General features: G+C 41.8%; 2 protein-coding genes across 2 annotated transcripts in view; one reads left to right on the forward strand and one right to left on the reverse strand.

Annotated features, from left to right (window-relative positions):
* Hsp60A (Heat shock protein 60A) overlaps window positions 1–17,324 on the reverse strand; it is a 56,859-nt gene extending 39,535 nt beyond the window's left edge. The window contains exons 1-2 of the mRNA XM_080274555.1: window positions 17,257–17,324; window positions 9,219–9,375 (exon numbers count right to left, since the gene is read on the reverse strand). Of these exons, the coding sequence (XP_080130681.1) occupies window positions 9,219–9,374 (156 nt within the window). The 5' untranslated portion in view covers window position 9,375; window positions 17,257–17,324. The remainder of the gene's footprint in view (window positions 1–9,218; window positions 9,376–17,256) is intronic.
* An 856-nt stretch (window positions 17,325–18,180) lies between these two features.
* LOC145402653 (10 kDa heat shock protein, mitochondrial-like) lies at window positions 18,181–26,039 on the forward strand. The gene is made up of 3 exons (XM_080274638.1): window positions 18,181–18,271; window positions 19,027–19,188; window positions 25,342–26,039. The coding sequence occupies exons 1-3, from the start codon at window positions 18,269–18,271 to the stop codon at window positions 25,483–25,485; spliced, it is 309 nt and encodes a 102-aa protein (XP_080130764.1). The 5' UTR covers window positions 18,181–18,268; the 3' UTR covers window positions 25,486–26,039.
* The last annotated feature ends 210 nt before the right edge of the window (window positions 26,040–26,249 follow it).

Raw genomic sequence — 26,249 nt, forward strand, 5'->3', positions numbered from 1 at the left:
AGGACTTACTTCACCGTACCTCATGGGCAACAAGGGGATAGGGAGGTGGAGGGGATGTGGGAGGGTCTCAATTAGGACTGAGTGTGGCTGCCATTCATCCCATACAGTCTAGAGGTGATATGGGGGGTAGTTTTGGTGGGAGGGGACACAGAGGGAGGATCCAATGGGGCAGAGGGAGGTGGAGTGATGGCACTGGAGGTTCCCTCCTCACATCCCATGAGGGTGACAGATCATGCCTCCCACCACCCGATCTCTTAGTTTCTATTGGCCAGGTACCAATTATGTCATAAAAGAGGCAGGGTTACTGCTCTACAGTTTTTTGTAACCTTTCCACGATCACCAAACACAGGACTTCACATACCAAGTTCAGAAACCGACAATTGTCGGATATGGGACTTTAGGGGTTAACCCTTTAACCGCGGGTGTCATTCCAGAATGACGTTGCAAAAACTGGACCAAACCGCGGGTGTCATTCTCGAATGTTTGTGAATATTTTGAATACCCCGCGTTTTTTCCGTGCGCCAATTGTTTCAAGGGAGAGTAGCTATTAAGTTCTTTCACTCCAGCCGACCCCCACCTCCCTCTTCCCCCCCCTGGGGCCCCACCTCCCACCCCCTGGGCCCCCCACCCCACCCCGGACCAAACACGCATCAGTATCTGTCCAGCTGTGTGAGTGACAACACTGCTGATGTGATAGTGAAGTGCAGGCAATTACAGTGCCTTTTACCTGCCTTAGTGAACACAGAGTGGGTGTTTATCGTATGTGCAGTGTTCATATATGTTTATAGTATTATTATCAGAATGAGGTTGGCATTTGGTAATGGTGTGTGAGCGAAAAATAGTGATTACAACACCGCTGATATGGCAGTGAAGTGCGGGCAATTACAGTGCCTTTTACCTGCCTCAGTGAACACAGAGTGGGTGTTTATCGTATGTGCAGTGTTCATATATGTTTATAGTATTATTATCAGAATGAGGTTGGCATTTGGTAATGGTGTGTGAGCGAAAAATAGTGATCACAACACCGCTGATGTGGCAGTGAAGTGCGGGTAATTACTGTGCCTTTTACCTGCCTCAGTGAACACAGAGTGGGTGTTTATCGTATGTGCAGTGTTCATATATGTTTATAGTATTATTATCAGAATGAGGTTGGCATCTGGTAATGGTGTATGAGCGAAGGTAATGGTGTGTGAGCGAAAAATAGTGATTTTACACCCCTCACTTCTAACGGCACTGCCCGTCCTGTGAAAGTCAACAAAGTCATGAAACCTACACCAATGGAAAGCTGAAGGTTAGTACTTTCTAATGGTACCTTATTTTTTTCTCTAGCTTTATTCTGTGCAGAGTTATTAAGGTTTAAAGGTTTGTTTACATTTGGCTGAAACCCCCGCGGGAGAGGACAGTCAGACCAAAACAATACCCGCGGTTAAAGGGTTAATCTGAATCATGTCATCTGGTGGAGCCAAAAATGAAAAAAGTCAACATGAATCAATAATCCTGGGTCTGTCTCTGTTTATCTTACCTAAGAGACAATTTCCTTCCGAAGATTGATGTAATCGTCTGTCTTTGGCATGAATAAAATAGCACACATCCTGAATCTCAAATGATGCGTGTCTGTCTGTCTGTCTGTTTGATTCCTTTTCCTTGCAGGAATAGTTTATATTCGTATTCATCTTGGCTTACTAAATGTGTTTGTTGATAATAAATTAAAAATGCTGAATCTCTCCAAGGCATATGCCTGTCTTTCTGTCAGTTTATCTGTCTCCCTGTCTATCTCCCAGATGATGACTTCTGTGCAGCAACATGGTTCTCTGCCACACAGAATTCCAAGCAAGCTTGAATGTTATGGAAAATACTACAATAATTTATATTTGAAACCAATATGACACTCACTCCTTTTTCCATTATGCTCGTTTATTATCTTACTGAGCAGTAGGAATTTTTTCATGAGTACTGTATTCACAAGCACTAATTTCTGCTCAGGGGTGCCCCCTTCCTAGGCAAGTACCGATGGAAGAGGTGAGGGGGGACAAAACAAGCTCCACCCGCCTCTTCCCCAGCTCCCAACCCTCCGCCATACCACTACCCAACGCAACCCCCACCCGTCATTCTCAACTGGCAGTTAAATTTCAAGCTGACCTCAAACTTACCACTCATGGTCACACTAATAATACACAGCTGAAAACACCTGGTATGTAAAAAGTATATACAGTAGTACCTAACTATCAAATTCCTGCAGCAAAAAATTAATGTTTATAACACTGAAAGCAAAACAAGAATGTTACAATGGCCATCCCAGGTCTTCTGCTTTGAGCACAATGCTTTCAACACACACACACACACACACACACACACACACACACACACACACACACACACACACACACACACACACACACATGCGCACACTTTGATATTACCCAGATCACCAACATGAAATTGCTTCGTTTCGTTTCGTTTCATTTTTAAAGGCTCCAACATGCTTGCATGTGTCGGCCTTGGTCACCTAATGGCGGCTCTCCATGCTGCACGATCCATTGCAGCCTCCTTGTTCAGTCCCTTAACCCTAAGGTCACACTTAATGATCTCGTCCCATGTCTTTCTCGGTCTACCCCTCATAACCCCACCCCCAATATTAAGTTAGATGGTGGGTAGGTGTTATACAGTTAGGGGCCCCTAAGGGGAACTTTTGCATAATCTGGCATCTTGACAGTATCCAGCAGGACTTTGGCTCTATTACGCTGGATAATCGGGAGTTTACCGTATTCATCTTATGCACAGTAACCCCTAATGCTACACATTCAGCACACACAGAAAATTTTTGTGGCTTGCATGGCTAAACAAACCACAACCAACATTCAAAATGCCCATGCAGTGACGTAGCGGTCACGGGACACTGACATTATGATCTGGAAGCATGCACACACTGCTCTTAACATCCTACCCCATTCCCCAACCCCTTCCATCCAAATAAATAATTACCTGCCACTGGATTAATAACACAAGTAGTCATGTTGTGACACTATGGAAAATATATAAATTGTTATGCAATGAGTTTTCACTTGAAGTAACCCCATCCTGTACTGGGGCATGACTCTATCCTTCTTATGGAGGACTAATTAAAACAAAATATTGTTGAGAAGCAAGATTTGCTAGATATACTGGAAGGTTCTCAGTACTGTGTTCATCGTACTATTCTGTTACGTGTCAGAGTTGCCAGTTAACCTGCTACTTATGAGCGGAGGTATTTAGAAAAATTAAGCATTAAACTATATGCTCTTCATCCCTACAATGTTTTTATTTATGTGATTGTTAAATTATGTAATTTTCTTATTTCGCATGCCAAATGATTTCCTGTAAGCCAGGAATGCATTTACAACACTGGGTGGTAACCTTATACCCAACCAACCCATGTTCCCTACGTGACATTTCGGTTGGCGAAGGGTTAGTGCCTCTCCCTGGAATACTAACTAAAAATATGAAGAAGCCTCGGACCAGGACTGACCAACGGGGAACGACTAGGGACCGAACAAAGGACGTGGCTGGGATTGCGACATGGAATGTAAGGGGTGTAAATGATGAGGTGAAGGAGAGAGAGAGATTGTTCAGGTGCTTGAGGGAGCAAAAGTGGTTGTATGTGGATTAACTGAACCTAAATGGAGAGGTGAGAGTGTAAGAGACTGGGAGTATGGATGGGGTATATGTGCGGGAGTAGGTGAGAATGAGAACGTAAAAGGAGTGTGTATTGTTGTGAGTAACTGGTGGAAGGAGAAAAAGAAAGTATGGACCAGTTGGCTCAAAGATTGTGTGAGTAAGATTAAAAGTTGGACTACAAATGTGGGCGATTGTGTGTGTGTATGCGCCAACGCAAGATCGTGCAAGTGAGAGAAGAGTTCTGGACAAATGTGGAAGCGTGCATGGAAAAGTTTGAAAGGAATGAGTGAGTGTTTTTGATTGGAGATATATATGGAAAAGTAGGGAATGTGAAGGTGCATGGATAGTTGGTGAGTGGGGTGTGCCTGCAGAGATGGATGAGAATGGCTGTGTTTTAGTGGACATCTGTGCCACGAGGGGGTTGGTGAAAGCCAATACCCTCTTCAGGCACAAAATGATCCACAGGTATACGTGGCGAGTGATGAGAAGGGTGGGAGGTGAACTGAATGAGCAGAAGGCAATGATTGATTGTGTGTGTGTGGATGACAGGATGAGAAGCTGTATAATGGTTGCAAGAGTATATAAAGGTTGGGGAGTGGACTTTCTGACCACCACTACGTGGTGGTGAAAATCAAGGTCCAAATGAAATGAAGATATAGAAGGGAAGGACAAGAGGAAGTAGTTCATACAAGGAGGGTGGAAAGGTTACATGAGGATGGAAAAAAAGGCAGAATATAAGAGATGTGGAGAAGCGGTTGGGTAAATATAGACTGGAGCAGATGGGGGATGTGGAACGTGTCTGCAGGATATTCAAAGAAGAAATCTGTTCAGCATGTGAGGTGGCATGCGAGGTGAAGAGAAGACGAAAGGGGGTGCAGAGAACAGCATGGTGGAATGAAGAGGTGAGGCAGGGTGTGGCACAAAAGAAGAAAGCATAAAGCGAGTGGACGAGAAACGGGTTTGGAAGAAGCTGAGACGGATGAGAGGGTTATACGTAGAGAGGAAGAGAGAGATGAAAAGATTTGTAAGAGTAAGAAGAGGGTGGATGAGAAATTCGGAAGGAATTTGAATGTAGTGGAGAGAATGTTAGAAAATGTTCTCCAAAAAGAGATAAAGAGACAGGGTGGCAAAAAAGTCAGACGGGGAGTGAAACATAAAAATCGTACATTACTAGTGGAGAAGGGAGAAAATGTAAGCAGATGGAGAGAACACGTTAAAGAATTTTTGAACACAATGAAAGTAATGCGAGTATTTGTGGCTGGGGAATGGCTGGGAGACGGAGGGAGGTGGAAAGAGAGGAATAAATCAGTAGGATGGAGGTTGTGGAAGCAATGAAGAGAATCAAAATGGGGAAAGCCCTAGGAATTGATGGAGTGTGTGGTGAAATGCTGAAGCATAGGGGAGAGATAGTAGCAGAATGGAAGTGGAAGATGTGCAGATTGGCCTGGGAGGAAGGTAGAGTCCTGGAGGATTGGAAGTCAGGTATAATTATTCCCCTGTACAATGGAAAAGGGGAAAGAGAAGTGTGTGGTAATCATAGAGGCATTTGTCTTCTCAGTGTAATAGGAAAAGTATATGGTAGCATACTTGGTAATCATAGGGGCAATTGTCTTCTTAGTGTAATAGGAAAAGTATATGGTAGAATACTTATTGACAGAGTTAGGGAAATAAGAGGCGAATTAGTTGGAGAAGAACAGGGAGGTTTTTAGGAAGGGAAGAGGTTGTGTAGATCAGATATACATTCTTAGAACTTTAGCAGAAAACTTTCTAGAGAAGGGAAAGAAGTTGTATGCAGCTTCATGGATTTGGAGAAAGCATAGTGCTGCCTACATCTTCCTTAGCCTTTATCGTTCTTTTTCTGTGCCTGCCCTCCTCTCTTCCTATTTCTCCCATCATTCCTGTCACTTCTTATTGCTTTCCCTTCCTTTACAGGTGGCTTTACATTGAGTGACAAGCCTAATGGTTTTCTGCAAGCCAAGAAACCATTTACAATGCTGGGTGGTAACCATATAACCAAACCATACGTGCTCCCTACATGTCAACAAGTGGGTTGGTGGAGGGTTAGTGCCCCTCCCCATAAAACAAATAACTCAAAGTCAAACAGCCACCCTTTACGGGATTATGGCGTCTGGTGATAGATAGAATATGACAAAGTTGACAGACAAGGATTGCGGAAAGTCTATCTATCTATCTAACTATCTATCTATTGCCAGATGCCATAATCCCATAAGGGGTGGCCATTTGACTTTAAGTTATTGGTTTTACGGGGAGGAGCACTAACCCTCCACCAACCCACTTGTTGACAAGTAGGGAACACGTATGGTTTGGTTATATGGTTACCACCCAGCATTGTAAATGGTTTCTTGGCTTACAGGAAACCATTTCGCTTGTCACTGAATGTAAAGCCACCTGTAAAGGAAAGAAAAGCAATAAGAAGAGACAGGAAAGATGGGAGAAATAGGAAGAGAGGAGGGAAGGCACAGAAAAAGAATGATAAAGGCTAAGGAGGAAGTAGGCAGCACTACATCAAGTGAGTGGATGATGTGTTAAGAATATATGGAGTAGATGAGAAATTGCTGAATTCCGTGAAGAGTATGTGGGTGCTAAGGCTGCAGTGTGTGTGGATAGTAAACTGAAAGAATTTTTCCATTTGAAGGTTTGACTGAAACAGGGATGTCATGTTTCCATGGTTGTTTAACCCGCCCCGTCCCGACCACTTTTTGACCACTGGTACCCCCCAATCCCGGCCATTTTTCGACCCTTTTTTTTTTTTTGCTAAAACTTTCGCTTTTGGTGAGAAACATCGAAAATTCATAGAGAAATCACTCACCTGAGGTTTAAAATACTCATTACAGGTAGGAGAGCCTCCTTACCTTACTGGGTTTTCTATCAGGCTGGCACCAAAGAAAACGAGTTCTATGGGAGGATAACTATTTCACACCACTCATAAACGGTATTTATTTATTTACTGTTACGAATTTATATGTAGTACAAGAGTATATTGGTTTTCAAGCAGTAATATAGGCATTATAAGCATTGTTTCACTCACTAATACCTGACCTTTTTTTGCCACATTACCTGATCATCATTTCTAACTGTTCCTTCCTCTAATGCTATGTAAAGTTTGTCCTCCACATTGTCATTGATTGGGGAATCACTCTGGCCCTGAATTTCGTACCGTGGCATGACATGGCTATACTGGCCAGGTCACTGATAACAGGTGAATTACTGAGAAAAGGGCATGCAGGGGGGGGGAGGAGGTCATGCTGGGTAAGGCATTGTCTCTGCCTGGCATCTTGTTGAGGAAGGTGTCCCGTGTATACGTAACAAAAATGACTCGCGAAAATTGAAAATTGTGGAAATTATGAACCTTGCAATTGCAGGACGTTGAAGTACGTCCTCGGGATTAGCTGTGACAAAATGTGAGGATGTGGAAGTACGTCCTCGGGACGGCGCGGGTTAACCTGCACATGGATGGGGTTATAAAAGAGATACAAGGTAGGGCAAGGGATGCTGGAGCAGCAGTAATAAGAAAGGGCAGTGTTTGGAGACTCCCTGTACTGTTGTTTGCAGATGATACTGTGTTGTTAAGTGAAGACGAAGGGGAGCTGCAAGGCTTGGTGGATAAGTCTGAAAGGGTGTGTAAGAAACGGTACCTAGAGGTGAATGTAGGAAAGAGTAAAGTTATGGTCTTCAAAAGAAATGAAGTCAGTCAATGTACTGTACAGTGAGGTTGGACACGTAGGAAATGGAAAATGTGAGTGCGTTTAAGTATCTGGGTAGTATAATGAGCAAGGATGGAAGATCAGGAGGTGATGCGCTTGAAAGGGTACAAGAAGGAAGAAAGGTTGCTGGTTCTTTGAAAGCAGTGACAAGAAGCAGGAAGGTGAGCATGTTTTTGTGAAAAAGTTACTACATGACACTATACTGTAGTGATACCAACTTCAATGTATGGAAGTGATGCTTGGACCTTATTGGAGGGACAGAAATCAAGAGTGAGAGCAGTGGAAATGAGTTATTTGAGAGGAGCATGTGGAGTCACATGGAGAGACAGATTGACAAATAAGGAAGTGAAGGAGCATTGTGGTGTGGATGTGGATGTGATGGGAATGTTAGGAGAAATACACTGAGGTGGTTTGGCCACATGGAGAGGATGGAGTGATAGACTGACAAGGAGATTATATACGAGCGAGGTGAAGAGGGGGAGAGGGAGGGGGAGACCAAGGATGAGATGGAGGGATGGAGTGGAGAGGTATATGAGAGAGGGGGATGTGAGCTGGGAGCAGGGCAGTGAAATTGCGAGGGACAGGGTGATGTGAAGCCAATTTGTTTGTGGCCACCCCTTACGGGATTAAGGCGTCTGGCGATAGACAGATAGATAGATTCTTTCAGTCTGTAAGCTAAAGCATTTCAAGTGTTATGTAACGTAAGAAAACTCTGGATATTTTGAATATCTTCGAGTTAGTAACTTGCTTCTCCGAGAATGAAGTACTGTAGATCATTCTAGTATTTTCGAAGCTTATATAAGGAAGGGGAAGGGACTAGAGGAGCTCTGAATTCAGTTTTGTGTCAGTTCAGCATCATGCAGTTAATGAAGCTTGTATAGTTCCAGCATTTGTGAAAACAGTGAGGTAAAGTTGGTATGCATTAAGTGTATTTAACTGGTAAATAAAGAGAGCGAATTTGAGAAGCCAGTGTTTGTTTACAACGCCTGAGCTGGTCTTGTTGTTGCACACCCAAAGGTTGACATAGGAAGAACAACAACTCATTGGGCAACATCCTGCCTATAGTGAACTACTGCTGTTGGAGCCTGTGGCAGTGTGGGACTGGGGACATATCAATATATATATATATATTTTATACACACACACACACAATTAAGTTCTAGACCAGAGGAAAAAGGGTACAAGCTGTGGACCAAAGGAGCTTAACCGACACATCAGAAAGAACCATATTATCATTATGTTCTTATTAAGTAAAATTAGATTTGTAAGAGAAGAATCAATACTCTTGTTGTACTGATGATAAAGCTTGCAACTCAATTACGGTACATCACGTAGGCTAACTACTGGTACAATGACTTTCAATTTCAATTCAGATTATATAACGATAAAACTAATCTTGTGCACTAATAATGAACAAAAGTGAAAAAGACGATGAACTCAGTTCCCAGCATAATACCATATCGTATCTTGTGCATGTGCAAGAAAAACTATAAGACCTGAGACAAGACGAGGATGCATTACAGGCCCCATAAAGGGTCAATCACGACTGCTCAAAAATGGTGATTGTGCAGGAAAAACATTTGGGCATGGGTGTGACTGAAGGCCAACGCAAATGACTGGAATGTATCCAACATGGTTCGACAATCTCTTGTCAATATTACTATACATGTGGCTTCAGTACTCATCTTAATGAGGTGTGCACCATGTGATAATTGGAGATTGCACATCTCATTACTAATGTATGGCCAATATCAAAGCACAATCACCATGATCATGAAATCATGACTGACCATGTTGGGGGCCCTTTAGACATAATTAGAGTATAATGTGAAGTCTCACCTTTGGGCCCATTGTAACAGCCACAGCATCAGTCAGGACATCCACTCCTTGCAACATAATTGCCCGAACCTCAGACCCAAACTTAACATCTTTGGCATAAAATCGGACCACCTGACGCACAGCTGGAGCTCGAAGGAGAGACGATGCTCGATACATTCTGTACAAATGCGAAAAAACTTATTTCATGCTGAAAAAAACTTGTGCAATTTTTCAAAACACAGTAGCTACACTGTAAATCCTCCCCACAGATGTATCATTATCTTATCACAACCTATGCATACTTTAAAGTTATTGGGAATATTCTACACAGTTCTTATTGCTAATAAACCCTGCCAACTCTCTTGTTTTTACTGTGTACTGTCAACCATCTGTAATAATACAGTATATTAAGCTGATAAAAGATCAGCAGTGCTTGCTTAAAAATGAAGTGAAAAACAGCACACAAACTATTATCACTTAGATCTTGTGTTGCTTGCTGACTACATCGCCTGAAGGACTCAACACCACAATCGGCTTCCATAATCCCCGTGAGTGGACACTATTATGGAAATTACTGGCATCAATGAATGAACTTCATACTAGTTAACCTCCACTATACAGCTGAAGGGTATAGCAAGCAAAAACAGGAACCTGATGGTGCCACTGGTAGAACACTTGGGTCAGAACATACTGTGGCCAGAGGTTTTGTTTCCAGTAAACGCTTCCAGGGGCAAAGGCGGGTCTCCTATCCTTAAATGTTCTTGACTACTGGTAGCCTAGCCTCAGACACCAACACTCCAGATGGAGTAATATGGGACCTGGCAGTCTTGACCGAGGTCTCATGTCCACCTCCATCCATACCACAATACCAAAAGCTATAGTAGAGTACTAGCACCAATTAGGGAATTCATCCTTTTCATTAATCATATAATCCAGTGTTGCCCCATGAGAAGTGTAGGAGGCCAGGGCTAGGCAAGGTGGCCCTGACATTTAAGATGAGAGGGACCAGCCTCACTCATCTTTGAGAAGCACTACATGAGCAATAAACCCCAACCACCCCTTGGATATAGCCCTGTACCGGCTCAATCCAGTTGGAGTGTCTTAATTGCCCACTAAACCACCAGATGCCATAATCTGGTTATATGGTTACCACCCAGCACAGCAAATGGTTTCCTGGTGTACGGGAAACCATTTGGCTTGTCACTCAGTGTAGAGTCACCCATAGACAGAAGGAACAGGAATGAATGAAGGAAAGAAAGACAGAAGACAAGGAGGGAAAGGAAGACAGGAAAGGGCAGGCACCCAAGAGCAGCACTACATCAAGTGAGTGGATGGTAAGTGCCCACACCAACCACTACCAAATAAGGCATGCATTACACATATATAAACAAAAATAAAAAATGAAAAAAATCTTGATCTCTGAACTCTCAACAGTATTTTTTTCAATGAGAGAGAGAGAGAGAGAGTGGTGGTGTGTGGGGGCAGTGGAGGAGGTTGTGCTAACCTTCCCCACAGTAGCTAGAAATTTCCAGCAACACCCAAGTATTGCCAACTAATCAGAACATTTCAAGAGGCAGTGTTAGACACAATTACAATGTTTCACAAGACCTCAGGACCCACTCCTGAGGTCTTGTGTTTTCATTAACACAAAGAGTAGGCTAACACAGTCTACTCTCATAAAACCTCTACCTCCAGCTGTTTACACCATAGGCTACTACATGCACATTATCACAAACTTCCATCCCCCCTTATTTTTATGAATGGAGGTCACCTGTAATTTGGTGTATGGATTTTTTTACCTAATTTGTTTTTCCTTCCTCTGATCATTTTCTTCAAAATATAGTCATCAAAATTCTCTATAACTGTGTTGGTCTATGCAATATTGTACTTGGTTCATCTTGTTCAAAATATAGTCATCAAAATTCTCAATAATTGTGTAGGTCTATGCAATACTTGCAGCAATTGGGTTTGGCAATATTTTGGAACCGAGTTCACACACACTCTAAAGAAATATAGATTTATAAAATACCAGATCATTATTTAAACAACCAAACCGGTTTTTTAATTCTTTCCTGAAAAACATTATTAAGTTCTTAAGGCAACTTTTTATGATGCTGATTTTTCTGAGGAAAATACCATTGTTATAAACAGTATGGTAACAAATATTTACCAAGGTTAATATGCATGAGGGAACAAATATAAAAATAAACTACTGAAATAGAAATGTGAGAGAAAGCATTAGGAGAAATACACTGAGGTGGTCTGACAATGTGGAGAGGATGGTGAGTGTAAGACTAATGAGAAGAGTGTATGCAAGTGAGGTGGAGAGGGGGGAGAAGGAGGAGGGGGAGGGGGAGGGGGAGGTTGAGGATGAGATGGAGGGATGGAGTGGACATGTATATGAGAGAGGGGGTTGTGAACTGGAAGCAAGGCAGTGAAGTGGCACTGAACAGGGCGACATCAGAGGCAATCTGTTTGTGGCCACCCATTATGGAATTGAGGCATCTGGCAAGATAGACAGACACAAACTGAAATATAAAAATATAAAAAATCCTAAGGATGTGTGGATGTTTGTATGGCCCATTACACTGGGCAGGCGACTGGTAGATCTTTCTCTCTCCCTGGACTAGACTTCTCATGTGGGAATAAGGGTGGGAATGTGAATGGAAGAAATTGAAATCAAATCAAACTTGCGAAAATGATCCTCTGGTTTTAACCACGGCAACCTTAGAGTTTTCACTTATTACAGTGCTAATTTTAAACGAAAGAATCCCCAAGATAGAAGGCTGGAGAAAAAAAAAAAATGGAAAATACAAATCTGATCACAATGGTGGCACAATCTTACCTGGGCATACAGTATTTGTCAGGGTTATAGTGATAAATGGTAATGAAGACTGGGTCAATATCCAGTTTATGGCCTCCCTTTCTGTGGTTACCTCTTTCTCAGTAGCCTGTTTCTGACCTTTGTGAGTAGCTCTAATGATGCAAACTGTCTGAAATGTGTTACTGCTGAAAATGAGAAGCCCATAAAGTAAATACTGCCCAAAGACAAAAAAATATGGGTATTATTATACAAGTGCACAGGGATTTGGAATCTCTATTTTACTCTTACAGATATCTAAATCTCACCATTGCAAACATTTTGAACCCTAGAAACAACTTCCGCAAATGAATATTAACGCAAAAAAAAAAAAAAAAAAATCAAAAATAACTCGACAGTCTGGCGATACATGAGACCCATCGCGGCGCGTGCCTAATGCATTGTGGTCCTGTCTCACATGTGTCTACCATCACGTCACGGTTCACGTGACTTATGGGTGGGGCTAAAGCTTGTGTCTACTGTTACGTCACACGCTATCTGCTCATGCATGAAGTTCAAACTGATACAACCGGCGCACAAATTTGAATTTCAGATACGCTACGGTCCCACAGGATTTGAAAGTCAGTTCGTCTCCAGCCACAACCTATGAAGCCTGCAAAATTACCGTAAGTACTTCAGGAGCTGTAAACTGGTGAGTGAAGGCATTATTTCGTATTTACACCCGGTAAGGTTAGGTTAGATGAGGTTTGGATAATGTCAGGGGGGGGGTCTGGGGGGTGAAGCCCCCCAGTTAGAAAGCACGGCCCGGGCTGGGGGGCGAAGCCCACCAGTTAGCAAACAGACTCCCTAAGAAGCTTAAAATTTCATTTTTCCAAAGGATTTTAGTGTTTTCGGTTTGAATTTGATAACGGTTTCAGTCGGAAATCGCTCGTTTTTGCGTGTTTTCCCTCCCAAAACCCCGCTTTTTCCCACAAGTCCCCCATCGTTCTTGGCACGGAAAAATATAATTTTATGGCTTAGCTTAGTTTAGCTTAGGAGATAATGGTTTGCTGGTGACAGTGGGCAGGCGATTGTTGGTGCGAGGGGGTGCGAGGCGCTGGGGAGTAGGCCAGACGGCCCGGCGCGCAGCGGCCCGGCTGGTGAAACCAAGGTATAGAATGGATATTAATTCGTTAGAAAATGTACAGAGAAGAATGACTAAAATGATACATGACGTCCGGAACCTGTCATATGAAGACAGACTGAAAAGACTAAGTCTGCATTCGCTAGAGAGGCGTAGAGTAAGGGGAGACTTAATTAAGGTGTTTAAGTGGATGAATGGTATAAATACGGGAGATATTAGCAAGGTACTTAAAGTGAGCATACAGGATACAACTAGAAATAATGGTTTCAAACTAGAAAAATTCCATTTCAGAAAGGAAATCGGTAGAAATTGGTTTGGTAATAGAGTAGTAGATGAATGGAATAAGCTACCTAGTAAAGTAGTTGCTGCCTCTTCCACTGAGAGTTTCAAGCATAGGCTAGATAAGCATATGACAAATAAGGGGTAGATAGCCATAAAGATAGGATAGGACCACTCAGAACAGAATCAGGTGACATTACCAGTGAAGATAAAGAAATGTGCTCCATCCTAAATAATTATTTCATATCAGTATTCACCAAGGAAAATCTAGACCTGGTCCCTCAAGCAGCAAATATTTACGATGAGAATACAGAAAATATTCTTAGTAAAATAACCATTAGTAAGGAGGAAGTATTGAAAGAAATTAATAAGTTAAAACCTCAAAAATCACCAGGTCCGGACAATATATATGCAAAAATTATAAAAGAAACCAAAGAAGAATTATGTCAGCCACTTTTAACATTATTTAATGACTCTTTAAGTTCAGGAGAAGTTCCCGAGGCGTGGAAGACCGCAAACGTAGTGCCCATCTTTAAAAAGGGTGATAAATCAGCTGCGTCGAATTATCGTCCAATAAGTCTAACGTCAATAGTAGGAAAAATGTTGGAGTCAATTTTGGCAAATAAGATTACAGAACACTTAGGAAGATTTAATCTTATAAATGAAAGTCAGCACGGATTCAGGCAAGGACGATCCTGCCTCACAAACTTGTTGTCATTCTACTCGGAGGTCTATGAGGCAGTAGACAGCCATAAAGCTTACGATGTTATTTATCTGGACTTTAGTAAAGCTTTTGATAGGGTCCCACATGAAAGGTTAGTTAGAAAGGTTCGGGCACACGGTATAGACGGCGAGATCTTAAAATGGATAGAATCCTGGCTAAAAGGACGAAAGCAGAGAGTATTAATAAATGGAACTAAGTCGGACTGGGGATTAGTAACTAGCAGCGTACCACAGGGTTCAGTACTCGGTCCCTCATTATTTATCATATATATAAATGATCTAGATTTAGGAGTCAATAGCAGCATCAGCAAATTTGCCGATGATACAAAAATAGGGCGTATCATTAACTCGACTGACGATTGCCATAACTTACAAAAAGACCTCGATACATTGTCCAAATGGTCTAAAACTTGGCAAATGGAATTTAACGTTGAAAAATGTAAAGTACTTAACGTAGGCAAGACCATTGGAGATACTAAATACAGCTCAGATAACAAAGAAATTAGCAAATCGGAATGCGAGAGAGATCTAGGAGTTATGATTAGTAACGACCTTAAACCAAGGCAACAGTGTATTAATGCGAGAAATAAAGCCAATAGGGTCCTAGGATTTATTTCGAGAAGCGTGAGCAATAGATCATCTAAAGTAATACTGAAACTTTATCTAGCATTAGTAAGGCCACATTTAGACTACGCAGTACAATTTTGGTGTCCCTACTATAGAATGGATATTAATTCGTTAGAAAATGTACAGAGAAGAATGACAAAAATGATACATGACGTCCGGAACCTGTCATATGAAGACAGACTGAAAAGACTAAGTCTGCATTCGCTAGAGAGGCGTAGAGTAAGGGGAGACTTAATTGAGGTGTTTAAGTGGATGAAGGGTATAAATAAGGGAGATATTAGCAAGGTACTTAAAGTGAGCATACAGGATAGAACTAGAAATAATGGTTTCAAACTAAAAAAAATTCCGTTTCAGTAAGGAAATAGGTAGAAATTGGTTTGGTAATAGAGTAGCAGACGAATGGAATAAGCTACCTAGTAAAGTAGTTGCTGCCTCTTCCACTTAGAGTTTCAAGCATAGGCTAGATAAGCATATGACTAATAAGGGGTGGACATAGAAAAAAGAAAATCTTATAACCAATACTAATTCATAATTTTTCCTTTTCAGGTTACACTATGATAGTCTCTATTCTCCTTTCACACTTTCCTGTAAAATGTCCATGCCAGTTTTTCTATACGGCGTGGTGTTCTTTCTGACTTTTTCCTGCCGGCTTCGGCTGGAGGGTTTGGAGGGCGGGGGAGAGCCTTCTTCTTTGCTATCCTTATCTCATTCTAGTAGTTAGTTACTCTTCTAGGAGCTGCCTAGCATGGGCCAACCGACCTACTGCAGTTATCCTCTCTTCTTATGTTCTAAGAAAATCTTATAACCAATACTAATTCAAAAAATTTTTCTTTTCAGGTTACACTATGATAGTCTCTATTCTCCTTTCACACATTCCTGTAAAATGTCCACGCCAGTTTTTCTATACGGCGTAGTGTTCTTTCTGACTTTTTCCTGCCGACTTCGGCTGGAGGGTTTGGAGGGCGGGGGCGAGCCTTCTTCTTTGCTATCCTTATCTCAATCTAGTAGTTCAGTTACTCTTCTAGGAGCTGCCTAGCATGGGCCAACCGGCCTACTGCAGTTATCCTCTCTTATTATGTTTATGTTCTTATGTTATTTCTGATGGTTTTTGATGTGCTGTGAATTATTCTGACCTTCATTTCTATCACAAATCAATATATTATGTGATTTCCCCTTCCCAAAAACCCCGGGTTCGCCCATCTCCCCGATTCTTGTGGGGGGAAGGGGGGGGGGATATCTTGAAATATACTGATTTGCAGCAGAAATGAAGGTGAGATTCGTTCAAAACACATCAAAACTATCAGAAATACCTTGGTTTCACCAAAAAAAAGTCGTCCCTGTGGACTTGTAAAAGATTACCAAAATATGATGGAAAAATGTGTACAGTTATTAGTAAATATTATGTTTCAGCCCCCCCCCCTTATTTTTTAATATATTTTCTGGTCAAATCAGTTTTTTTTTTTTCACTGCAACTGCTTCATTTAGTACTTGGTAAATAGGAAGAGGGGGGGATTATTCAACCTCTGGTTACATCCACAACTTCATCCAAAACCGAACAATGTATCTTAACCTAATTTTAATGCGTATGTGACAACTAATGGTGCCAAGAACTATGGAACACCCCATCCCATCTTATTTGCTACTTTAGTACCGGTAGTACACGAAGATTTTGCAACATTTTCAAAACCCTAACAGAACTGTTTTATCACCGTAAAGACTACAGGTCTAATTACTCTATAAAATGTGAAGGAACAGGGGAGAAATGACTGAAACATTCTTCCTCCAACTTGCCTAAAGACAGCCTGAAGCTAGATAACACCAGGCACAGAATCAGGAGGAATAATTTCCTTGATGCCAAGATTGTCAACCAATAAAATACTCTACCACAAGAGGTAACAGTGACTAGTCTGAGGGTTTCTCTATGACCAGCATGAAACTAAAACAGACACACCCTTTATGAGCACTGAGCCACTGACCCCTTGCCTCTTTTACTATCACTCAGCTGAGCAAGCCTCATCCTTTATGATTTTATATAGTATGCCTTCTGTTACTCAGCATCAATCACATGAGATGGTATTAAGGTCCTATGTGCAGAGTAAACCGCCAAGGTAAAGGTGCTAACTCCACTGCTAACGCCTCCACAAGTTCACAAAGCATCGGATTAGATTAGGCTTATATGTACAATCTTTCACAACTGCATATTATCTGCTTAGCCTGAACTGAAAAATGCTGCTTAGTTAACTTGCGTTTTAAATTTCACTGCAATGGTTCCACACTGGTAAAACTCTAACACCTATTACATAAACACAAATTCGTGAAACGTGGGTGATTTCCGTGGCAACGGGACCATGTGATGAGCCTCCATCACAGACCGGGAGAACTCCATCACCACTTTCCTAATACTTAACGATTAATACATTGCAAAATTGTCAGTTACTTCTGTAAATTACTGTTAGCAGTACACAATTTCACCTTATACGACTTACCTCGATGATTACTTTGGTTAATTAAGTTCACAAGGGAGACAGGCCAACCACGTCCGACGATACTCACGATGGCGAGAGAGAAGCAGACGACAAGGCGTCAGTGTTGCTATATCCATATCACATAACGCTAAACTTACTTTGAAAACTCGATAGACTGTCGTCAAGTGCAAATTTCTTCAAATATCCCCCAAAAAGTAATAAAATAAAAAAAAGGCTTTAGAATACCTTTAAACCTTTGCAAAAGTCTCTACACATTCAGAATCACAAATACTGCTTAATTTTCGCTAGAATATCGTCAAATACAGGAACCTCCAACAATCGCTAGAAAAAGTGCAAGAACTCTAGATAATCGTTAAATCTTCATAAAAATACCCAAACAATACTATATAATTTGCAAATAGGCGTAAAAAATTGCCGCTGTGACGCTAGTAGAAGCAGAACTCTCTAGATCAATCTAATAAATACAATGCTAAACTTGGCACTGCTGGACGGCATTGGGGACGCCGGGAAGCATGAAGCAGGCTGCCCCTTACGCAGCATAACATGGGGGCTTACGCAACTCGAACCAGCATTTTCGGCAGTTATACTCCAATACTTAAGAAAATGACAAGCTAATTACTTGTACATTATGAGAAAAATATTAATTCCACTCTGTTGTCTCGGTAGCATAAGTAACAAATATCAGGAAATCAAGGATAATATACTTACTTAATTGTAGTAAGAGTATTATGCACCTTCCTGGGCCCCCACTTCTAGAATGTACCATGCACGCAGCCTCTCGGGTAAATACATAAATGTTGTGTCGGGACTTTCCTGTATGTGCTGCAAATAAAAATTTTTGTTAGTAAATTCTATATTTTTCAACAGATGATGAAATTTTATCTGTATGGAGAAATAATGTTGGGCTTGCGCGTGGCGTGGGGGCCTGAGGAACATGTGAGGCTTGTGAGCTCAGAGCAGACGACGCCGCTCACGGATCTAGTCAGCTGGTGTTCCACCCAAAAATATTACCATGGTAAAGACTGATTCTCTTTGTAACTGTAGAGACACATAGAGTTGGTTGTTGTGAGGTGAAGCCTGTTATGCTCTTCGCTGACAGTTTATTGTACTGTATGGGTAATTGTATAAGTAATGTGAAACGAGCCGGGTAACTATTCTCATGTGCACCATGCCGCTAGCGTAGTCTTCCAGGGCCTTGGTTATCAGTGAATCATTTTTTTTTTTTTGAGGGGGGTCAATATAGTAATTCCATATATGAATAACCAATAAATGTAAACTTTACACAGTGTTTGTTATTCTTGCTTTTACTATTGTTGGGATGGGTTGGCGGCTGCTCCCCCTCCCCCCCTCCCCCCCTTTTTTTTTAGGTTTTAATTACGAAATGGAAAAAAAAATGGAAGGCTGAGGGAGACTGCATGAAGTGAAAAAGCGGGTAGAATGGGTATGCTAGGGTGGCAGTCCGTTCTCTCTTGGATGAAAATTGTTAGTGTCCATTGTCATCCTCAAAACACCCCCCCTCCCCCCACTGTTGTTCCCCACCCTTAGGTGGGGTGAAGTACGGTCCAGAAAGGGTGGTAAAGGAAAGAAGACATGATAGTGAGAAAACAAATCAACGGCTTACCCAATGAAATGGGCAACACACCTTATGAGCCAGGCCCCAGGAATCATGGCTCCATCTCAACAGGCACACGCTACACACATTGTACAATTGATCCTGTACTGTAAAATCCTGACAAATGAGTTACTATATCTTACCGTTTTTCTTTGTAGGCTGGTGCTCTCAGAAGATTTGTTCCTCTGTTTGACCGAGTGTTGGTACAGAAGGCCGAGGCTGTGACCAAGACCTCCAGTGGCATCCTTATCCCAGAGAAATCCGTGGCCAAGGTGCTGACAGGCAAGGTGATGGCTGTTGGGGAGGGCGCCAGGTCAGAGGTGTGTAAACCCTTTTGGCATAATGGCCATATTTTTAAAACTGTGTGTGTCTAGGTGTGAGCAGGCTTGCCTCCCATCTTACAGGGTAAACAGCAGCAGTACAAAAAGGTACCGTACATATTCCATGATAATCGTACCTGTATGTTTCAGGGTGGTGGTGGATTTCACATGGTGATGGTGGTGCAACAAAATACCAAATTGGTGGTTATTTAGAGAATCAGCATTTTTAATGGGAAACTAAAAGTTTTATCACCATGTAGGTTCATATACACCTATCTATCTATCTATCTATAGCCCGACGCCCTAATCCCGCAAAGGGTGGCCGCAGACAAAACGCCTCCAAGTCACTCTGTCACCCACCATTTGACTCCCCTCCCCCCAACTCACCCCCCCCTCCCTCATATACCTCTCAACTCCATCCCTCCACCTCATCCTCGGTCTACCCCTCCCTCTCCCTCCCTCCACCTCACCTACATACACCCTCTTAGTCAGTCTTTCATTCTCCATCCTCTCCACATGTCCAAACCACCTCAGTGTATTTCTCCTAATCTTTTCAACCACATCCACATCTACCCCACAACGTTCCTTCACTTCTTCATTCGTCAGCCTGTCCCTCCATGTCACTCCACATGCTCCTCTCAAGTAACTCATTTCCACTGCTCTCACTCTTGACTTGTTCCCCTCTTGCAAGGTCCACGCCTCGCTTCCATACGTCAGGGTAGGGATCACAGTACCATCATGCAGTGACTTCTTAACTTCCATACACCTAATCATCTGAAATCCAGTCAAAAAATTGTGCTTAATTTTAACTATAACTTTAAAATAAGCAAGTCAAAGGAAAAATTGCCCAAGTTAGCATGTACTGTATTTCCCCTATAGCTCGCCAACATGCCTTGACAGACTTCTGTTTTGCATAAACATTGATTTACAGTGTAGTTAAATGAATTTGAATGTTAAATCACTATTTATACAAACTACAAGCCTGTCAAGGCGAGTAGTCATGCTAAAGACGAAACACTTCTGCTAACTTCAGCTGGTTTTCGTTACGAATCCTGATTTTTTTATTAACAGTTAAATCAGACACAAAATTTTGACCAAGTTTCAGATAATTAGGTGTGTATGAACACATATGGTGATTAAAAATTATATATTTTCCAAATTAAAGTGTCAATTCGGTAAATTACCACCAATTCGGTATTTTGTCTCATCCAACATGGTGGCATTGATGTAGCCTAACTGAACAAGTCTTCCTCCTAATCATACAGATATATCTCAGCTCCCAGTTTAACCTCAGTAGAAGGATGGTGGACTGCTAGAGAAGGGCAACTTTGGCCTACAGTGTTCAGTGTTCATGATTCAGATGAACTTGCAGCAGAAACTAGTACGTGGCCTGTCGTCCAATACTGTACAGTACATCCCCACAGTACGTGAGTTCCGAGTATGCAGACCTTTTTTTTTTTTTTTTTTTTTTTTTTTTTTTTTTAAAGGCGAATTGAACTCGTAAGCGAGACAGGCAGCGAAGAGTGGCCCAAATCTAGGGTTACCCCGAGTATGCGACATTGCCCCCCCCCCCCCCCAAGAAGCAATAACAGGTAAAGGTCTATCTATCTATCTGTCTATTGTCAGACACCATAATCCCATAAGGGATGGCCATTTGACTTTGAGTTATTGGTTTCGCAGGGAGGGGCACTAACCCTCCACCAACCCACTTGTTGACACGTAGGGTGCACATATGGGTTGGTTAAAAGGTTACCACCCAGCGTTGTAAATGGTTTCTTGGCTTACAGGAAACTATTTGGCTTGTCACTCAATGTAAAGCCACCTGTAAAGGAAAGAAGACCAATAAAAAGTGACAGGAAAGATGGGAGAAAAAGGAAGAGAGGAGGGCAGGCCCAGAAAAAGAATGATAAAGGTTAAGGAAGAAGTAGGCAGCACTACATCAAGTGAGTGGATGATGGTCGCCACCCCCTACCACCAATGATTTACCTAGTAAAGCCATGATCTTGTAGGTTTACTATATCTTAGGTAATGTGTCTTAGATGCTTTCCCTGTATAGCACAATACTTGGGTCTGAAGGGCGTCTCAAGGGTTGCCCATAAAGGGGGGTGCCTCCCATATGTAATTTTTCCCATAAGTTTATGTATTCACAGTACAGTAAGACCTCACTATAACGGACGAATTAGGGCCCAAGCCAGTCCGAAAAACGCGAAATTCCGATAAAAGCGACATCCGGACTTCCCCCTGATAATCCGGACTTTTTCCGATATATCAGACATTAGCCCGGATCGTATGAACGTTTTTAAACTGTTTTGACTACCACTGCGGTACTGCACTGTGTTATAACTTCAATACATTAATCAAATGGTACAATATATATAATACAGTAACCCCTCCAATATCCGGATCAATAGAGCCATAGGCAGGTCCGGATAGTGGTCCTGTCCGGATATTGGGCCCCAGCTTATGGACTAGTACTTACGGACCCTAACTCTGAAAAACACCTATACAACTCCCTCTGGACATGCATAGCACCTATTTAAGACCCAAATCACACCAATAAGGGACATAAAAGACTGAAATAAATGCAAAAGAACCATAAAATGAGGTTTTAGAGGTGAGTTTATACAATATTAAACATTCTGGGTACTTACAAGTCCCTTGGTCTTGGACTGGTTTGAACCGCCAGTTTGCAGTCCACAGTTAATCCTCTGCACTCTAAATTCTAATTTCTTAACACTGCACAACACTGTAAATTCCTGTGTGTTCTAGTGGCAAGGTATTGCAGTTTATTCACTGTTTATTCACAAAAAACAAGCACCTGTGGCTTGCACTGTTATGAGTATCTGCTCTCCATCGGAGTTAAGCTGTGACTGTTGATGTTGGTGGGGTAACAGAGTTGCCAGATCGCAACAGCCACATTACCAATCTCCTCAACTTTCATTGTCAAATATAACTTTTCATTACCAAATTCGTAAAGCTAGCATATATTCTTCACTAATTATATATACAAGTGGAAATACATGTAATCACTCTCCTTATAACTAACACCATGTTGATTATTTTCACACTATGTAGGGTAGCAGATTAATCAGAGAGAGCAAACAATCCACCATCTCCATCCTGTGTATCCTCATACATGTGAAAAATTCATTTGGTAATGCATTATTCTAATGCATTACCAAACGAATTTTTCATTACCAAATTGGCCCACACTTGGTAATGAAAAATACCAAATGGCAACCTGACAGGGGAGGGGGGAGGGGGAGGAAGGAAGGGGTGAAGGGACCATGGTGTAACAGCTGTTTGGCCCAGGCGGGAATTTCAAATTATGGGAGGGAAAAAAAGTCAGATTTTTTTCGAATTTTTTGCAGTTTTTGGCCCATTTTGGGAATATTGGATCCCAGGAGGATTATGTCCGGTTAGTGGGGATGTTCGGATATTGGGCGTTCGGATATTAGAGGGATTACTGTAATACTGTAGTGTACACTGATAAACATGTCTTTTTATTTACCTTATTGTGGTGAGCATACCTGAAGTGCTCAGGCAGTCTGGACTGCTTCTGGCTTTATCGGACTTTTTCCGATATACAGGAATTTAGTCCGGTAGCTTCTCGAGTCCAATAAAAGCGAATTCCGGTCTATTGAAGTCCACTATATCGAGGTTTTACTGTACGCGAATTCCTAGTATGCGACGTCCTCTGCCACCCATATAGGCGCGTACTAAGGGGATGTACTGTACTGTAATTGGATCAGACAGCACTCCTGTATTTGACTAATTCCATACTGGACAGATAAACCTTATGGGGAAAATTATTTAAATCAGACAAGATTCTGATTTCAGGAACAAAAATCCCTAGTGTTGTAAACATCCATCCATCATCCAGTCCTATATTGTCCCATGAGGAATGTAGGAGCCCGGGGCTAGGCAAGTTGGTCCTGACATTTAAGATGAGAGTGACCAGCCTCACTCATCCCTGCGTGGTATTCTATCTATCTATCTATTGCCAGACGCCATAATCCCACATGGGGTGGCCATTTGACTCCGAGTTATTTGTTTTACAGGGATGGGCACTAACCTGCATTACTTGAGCAATAAACCCCAACCACCCTTGGATATAAGCCTGCACCAGCTCAGTCCAGTTGGAGCATCTTAATTACTCACTAAACCACCAGGCACCATAATTTGGTTATATGGTTGCCACCCAGCATAGTAAATGGTTTCCTGGTGTACAGGAAACCATTTGGCTTGTCGCTTAGTGTATAGTCACCCATAGGCAGAAGGAAGAGGAAAGAACAAAGGAAAGGAAGACGGAAGAGGAAGGAAGGAAGAGAGGAAAGGGCAGACACCTATAGCAGCACTGCATCGAGTGCGTGAATAAGAAAGAATAAGTTAGGCTTGTTCAAAAAATTAAAGAAGCAACACTTCTTAACTACACTTCTAACTTAAACAGTAGTTAAGTTAGTGTCAAACCATCTATTAACCAGACATGTGAACCGATAGGGCAGTGTTACTTAACTACTATAAAGGTTACAGATGTCGCCACAAAATAAAGTTTTGCTACATTGCCTCATATTACAGACATGTGAACCAACAAGGCAATGTTTTCTTTGTTTTATGTTGTAATATGTTGTGGACTGTGTGCTACTCAGCTGCCTGAGGAAAAGGAGTCAGTTGGTGGGAATCAAGGCAGTATTATAGTGGACAGGAGGTGTGCAGAGAGGGCAGGAGGAACCCCTGTTGCAGCTCAACTCGATTTTTTAGAAGATGCTTGTCTGTTTTAGCATGTGGTAATATAGTTTTCATTATCCCTTTCCGTCTCCATTGTTTGTATAGAACAGTCAGAGCCAAGAGCAGGAAAAACTACACAGTAACATGACGTCTGCAGCATACAGCTCACCCACAGCTGCACCATCCCCTCCATCCCCAATACTCCCAACCCCAACTGACACTGTTCCCAGATAAGCATGAGTCTCCCTGCAGTTTCGACAAACCTGCTCACATGTTTACGGGGTTCAAAAAAAGAATACAGCTTTTGTGGGTGACTGTACCACACCCCTTCATCTGACATGGTTTCAGTGCTGATACCCATTCTGTATATTAACCCATACATTCCAGTGTTGTTTTTCAGATTTTATTACCAGATGACACAGTTTTAGGGGAGCTCTGTTGTAGTGGAGGAGTTATTGAGGGTTTTACATACCCCCTAAATACATCATTGGGTTGATGGGGCAAAGTACATGCTAAGTATGATTCATTCTTGATTGTTGTAATACTGTTAGTGGAGAACTGTTTATGAGGCTACAGTGGATCGTCAGGAATTATTAGTTTGTTATAACAAGAGTCAAACAGTCAAACTAGCCTACGCTGAGTTTGATTTTACATATTGTAAGAGTAGGAAGAGTTTGTTGAGATGGTATTGTTGTATAAAGAATGGATAGAGATTGGGTGGTGAGCACTTTGAGTGCTTGAGTTTGAAGTTTGGAGGATGTATGGTAGGCCTAGAAGGTGGATGAATGTGGTCAATGAGAATGTAAATGAGAAAGGTAAACTGAGGATGTTATCCAGTTGACGGGATCAGAGGATAAGAAGGGTTTGGCACCCCTTTCTTGGTACCGTAGGTGATTGAATGGTTCTGTGCTTCAGGTGCATTTGAAGTGAATTTATGAAGAAAAACATGCAAATATTGCTTAAATACAGCCATTGTTTTTAAGACTTGAGCCTTTTCACACTCATGGTTGATCAGTTGACTTAAATGAATAAGGGGTTGCCAACCCCATGTCATGTACTTCTCTATATGTACCTAATTTAGCCATCTCTATCCTCTGTCAGTTCCCTAGCTTCCTCGCTTTCCATATCTTTTTCATGCATTCATTTATCATATCCATCCATCTTTTTCTTGACTTCCCCTGCCTCTTTCCACCTTTAGACTCACTTGCATATGCAAGTACCTGTTTTGCCACCCTTTTTCTATTCTCAGCTTAACCATACTATATATACCATATGCTCTTTTAATGTGTTATCAACTGACATCTTTACTCCACATCTGTCTTATATTGTCTCTTTTTCCAGTGGAGTCATCTTTCTCATTTTGTTGCTTTTTCCAATCCATTCATTAAAATACTGCCTAACCATTTTCTCTCTCTCATGTTTCAGTCTGGCAAAGTGATCCCACCTGCAGTGTCAGTAGGAGATGAGGTGATGCTGCCAGAGTTTGGAGGAACCAAAATCACACTGGATGAGAAAGACTATTACCTTTTCCGCGACTCTGAAATCCTTGCCAAGATGAAGAGTGAATAATTGCAGGTTTTGTGAGCAAATTGTGGTCTCTGTTGTGTGGCTTAAGTACCTGGTACAGTTAGCCTAACTTATAGGTACTACGTGGCATTTTATTGGGGGTCTTGCTGATGAAACATTGATACACAGGCATCATAAAAGACCACGTCACCCCATGTAGCACTACTTGTAAGTGAAGGCAGTTGTACCTGTACTTCATTTTAAACATTGTTGTAGTTTTGAGGCTGGGTACTAAGAAGTTTAATATGAATAATTACATATTCTCTGTAGCTATGCCTCATTTTGTATCTTGCAGAATTGTATTAACTAGTTTTATATATCATATTACTGTATTAATTTTGTATGATCTTGAATTCCAGCAAGTCTTGAGATTTGCCTTCAGTTTAGGTTAATTTGTTATCATTTGCAGCTTTCAACAAGAGCTGGGTGTAGAATGAACTGTGAATGTTTGTATAATCACCATATCATCATGTAACATTCATTTCATAGGTGCATCATCTGGGGTATGAAGTTTAGCAAATGTATATAAATGTTTACTAAATAAAACCAGTTTTCAAGCACTCTTTGATGTCCACCTTTACTAGTAAGTAGAATGATGAGTTGCGGGAAAAAATGGGAGAAATGGAGTTCCCCCGAGCTAAGCCCTGTATTGGACTATATAGCCCCGCTAGGGTTACAGGAGCGAGCTACCACTCCCGGCACGGCAGCCCGGGCGAGGCTCGAACTCGCAATCCCCCGATTACGAGTCCAGCGCGCTACCACTGTGC

This window comes from Coenobita brevimanus, chromosome 58 (assembly GCF_032717465.1).
Source record: "Coenobita brevimanus isolate Jiangsu-jjx chromosome 58, ASM3271746v2, whole genome shotgun sequence".
Classification (NCBI taxonomy): Eukaryota; Metazoa; Arthropoda; class Malacostraca; order Decapoda; family Coenobitidae; genus Coenobita; species Coenobita brevimanus.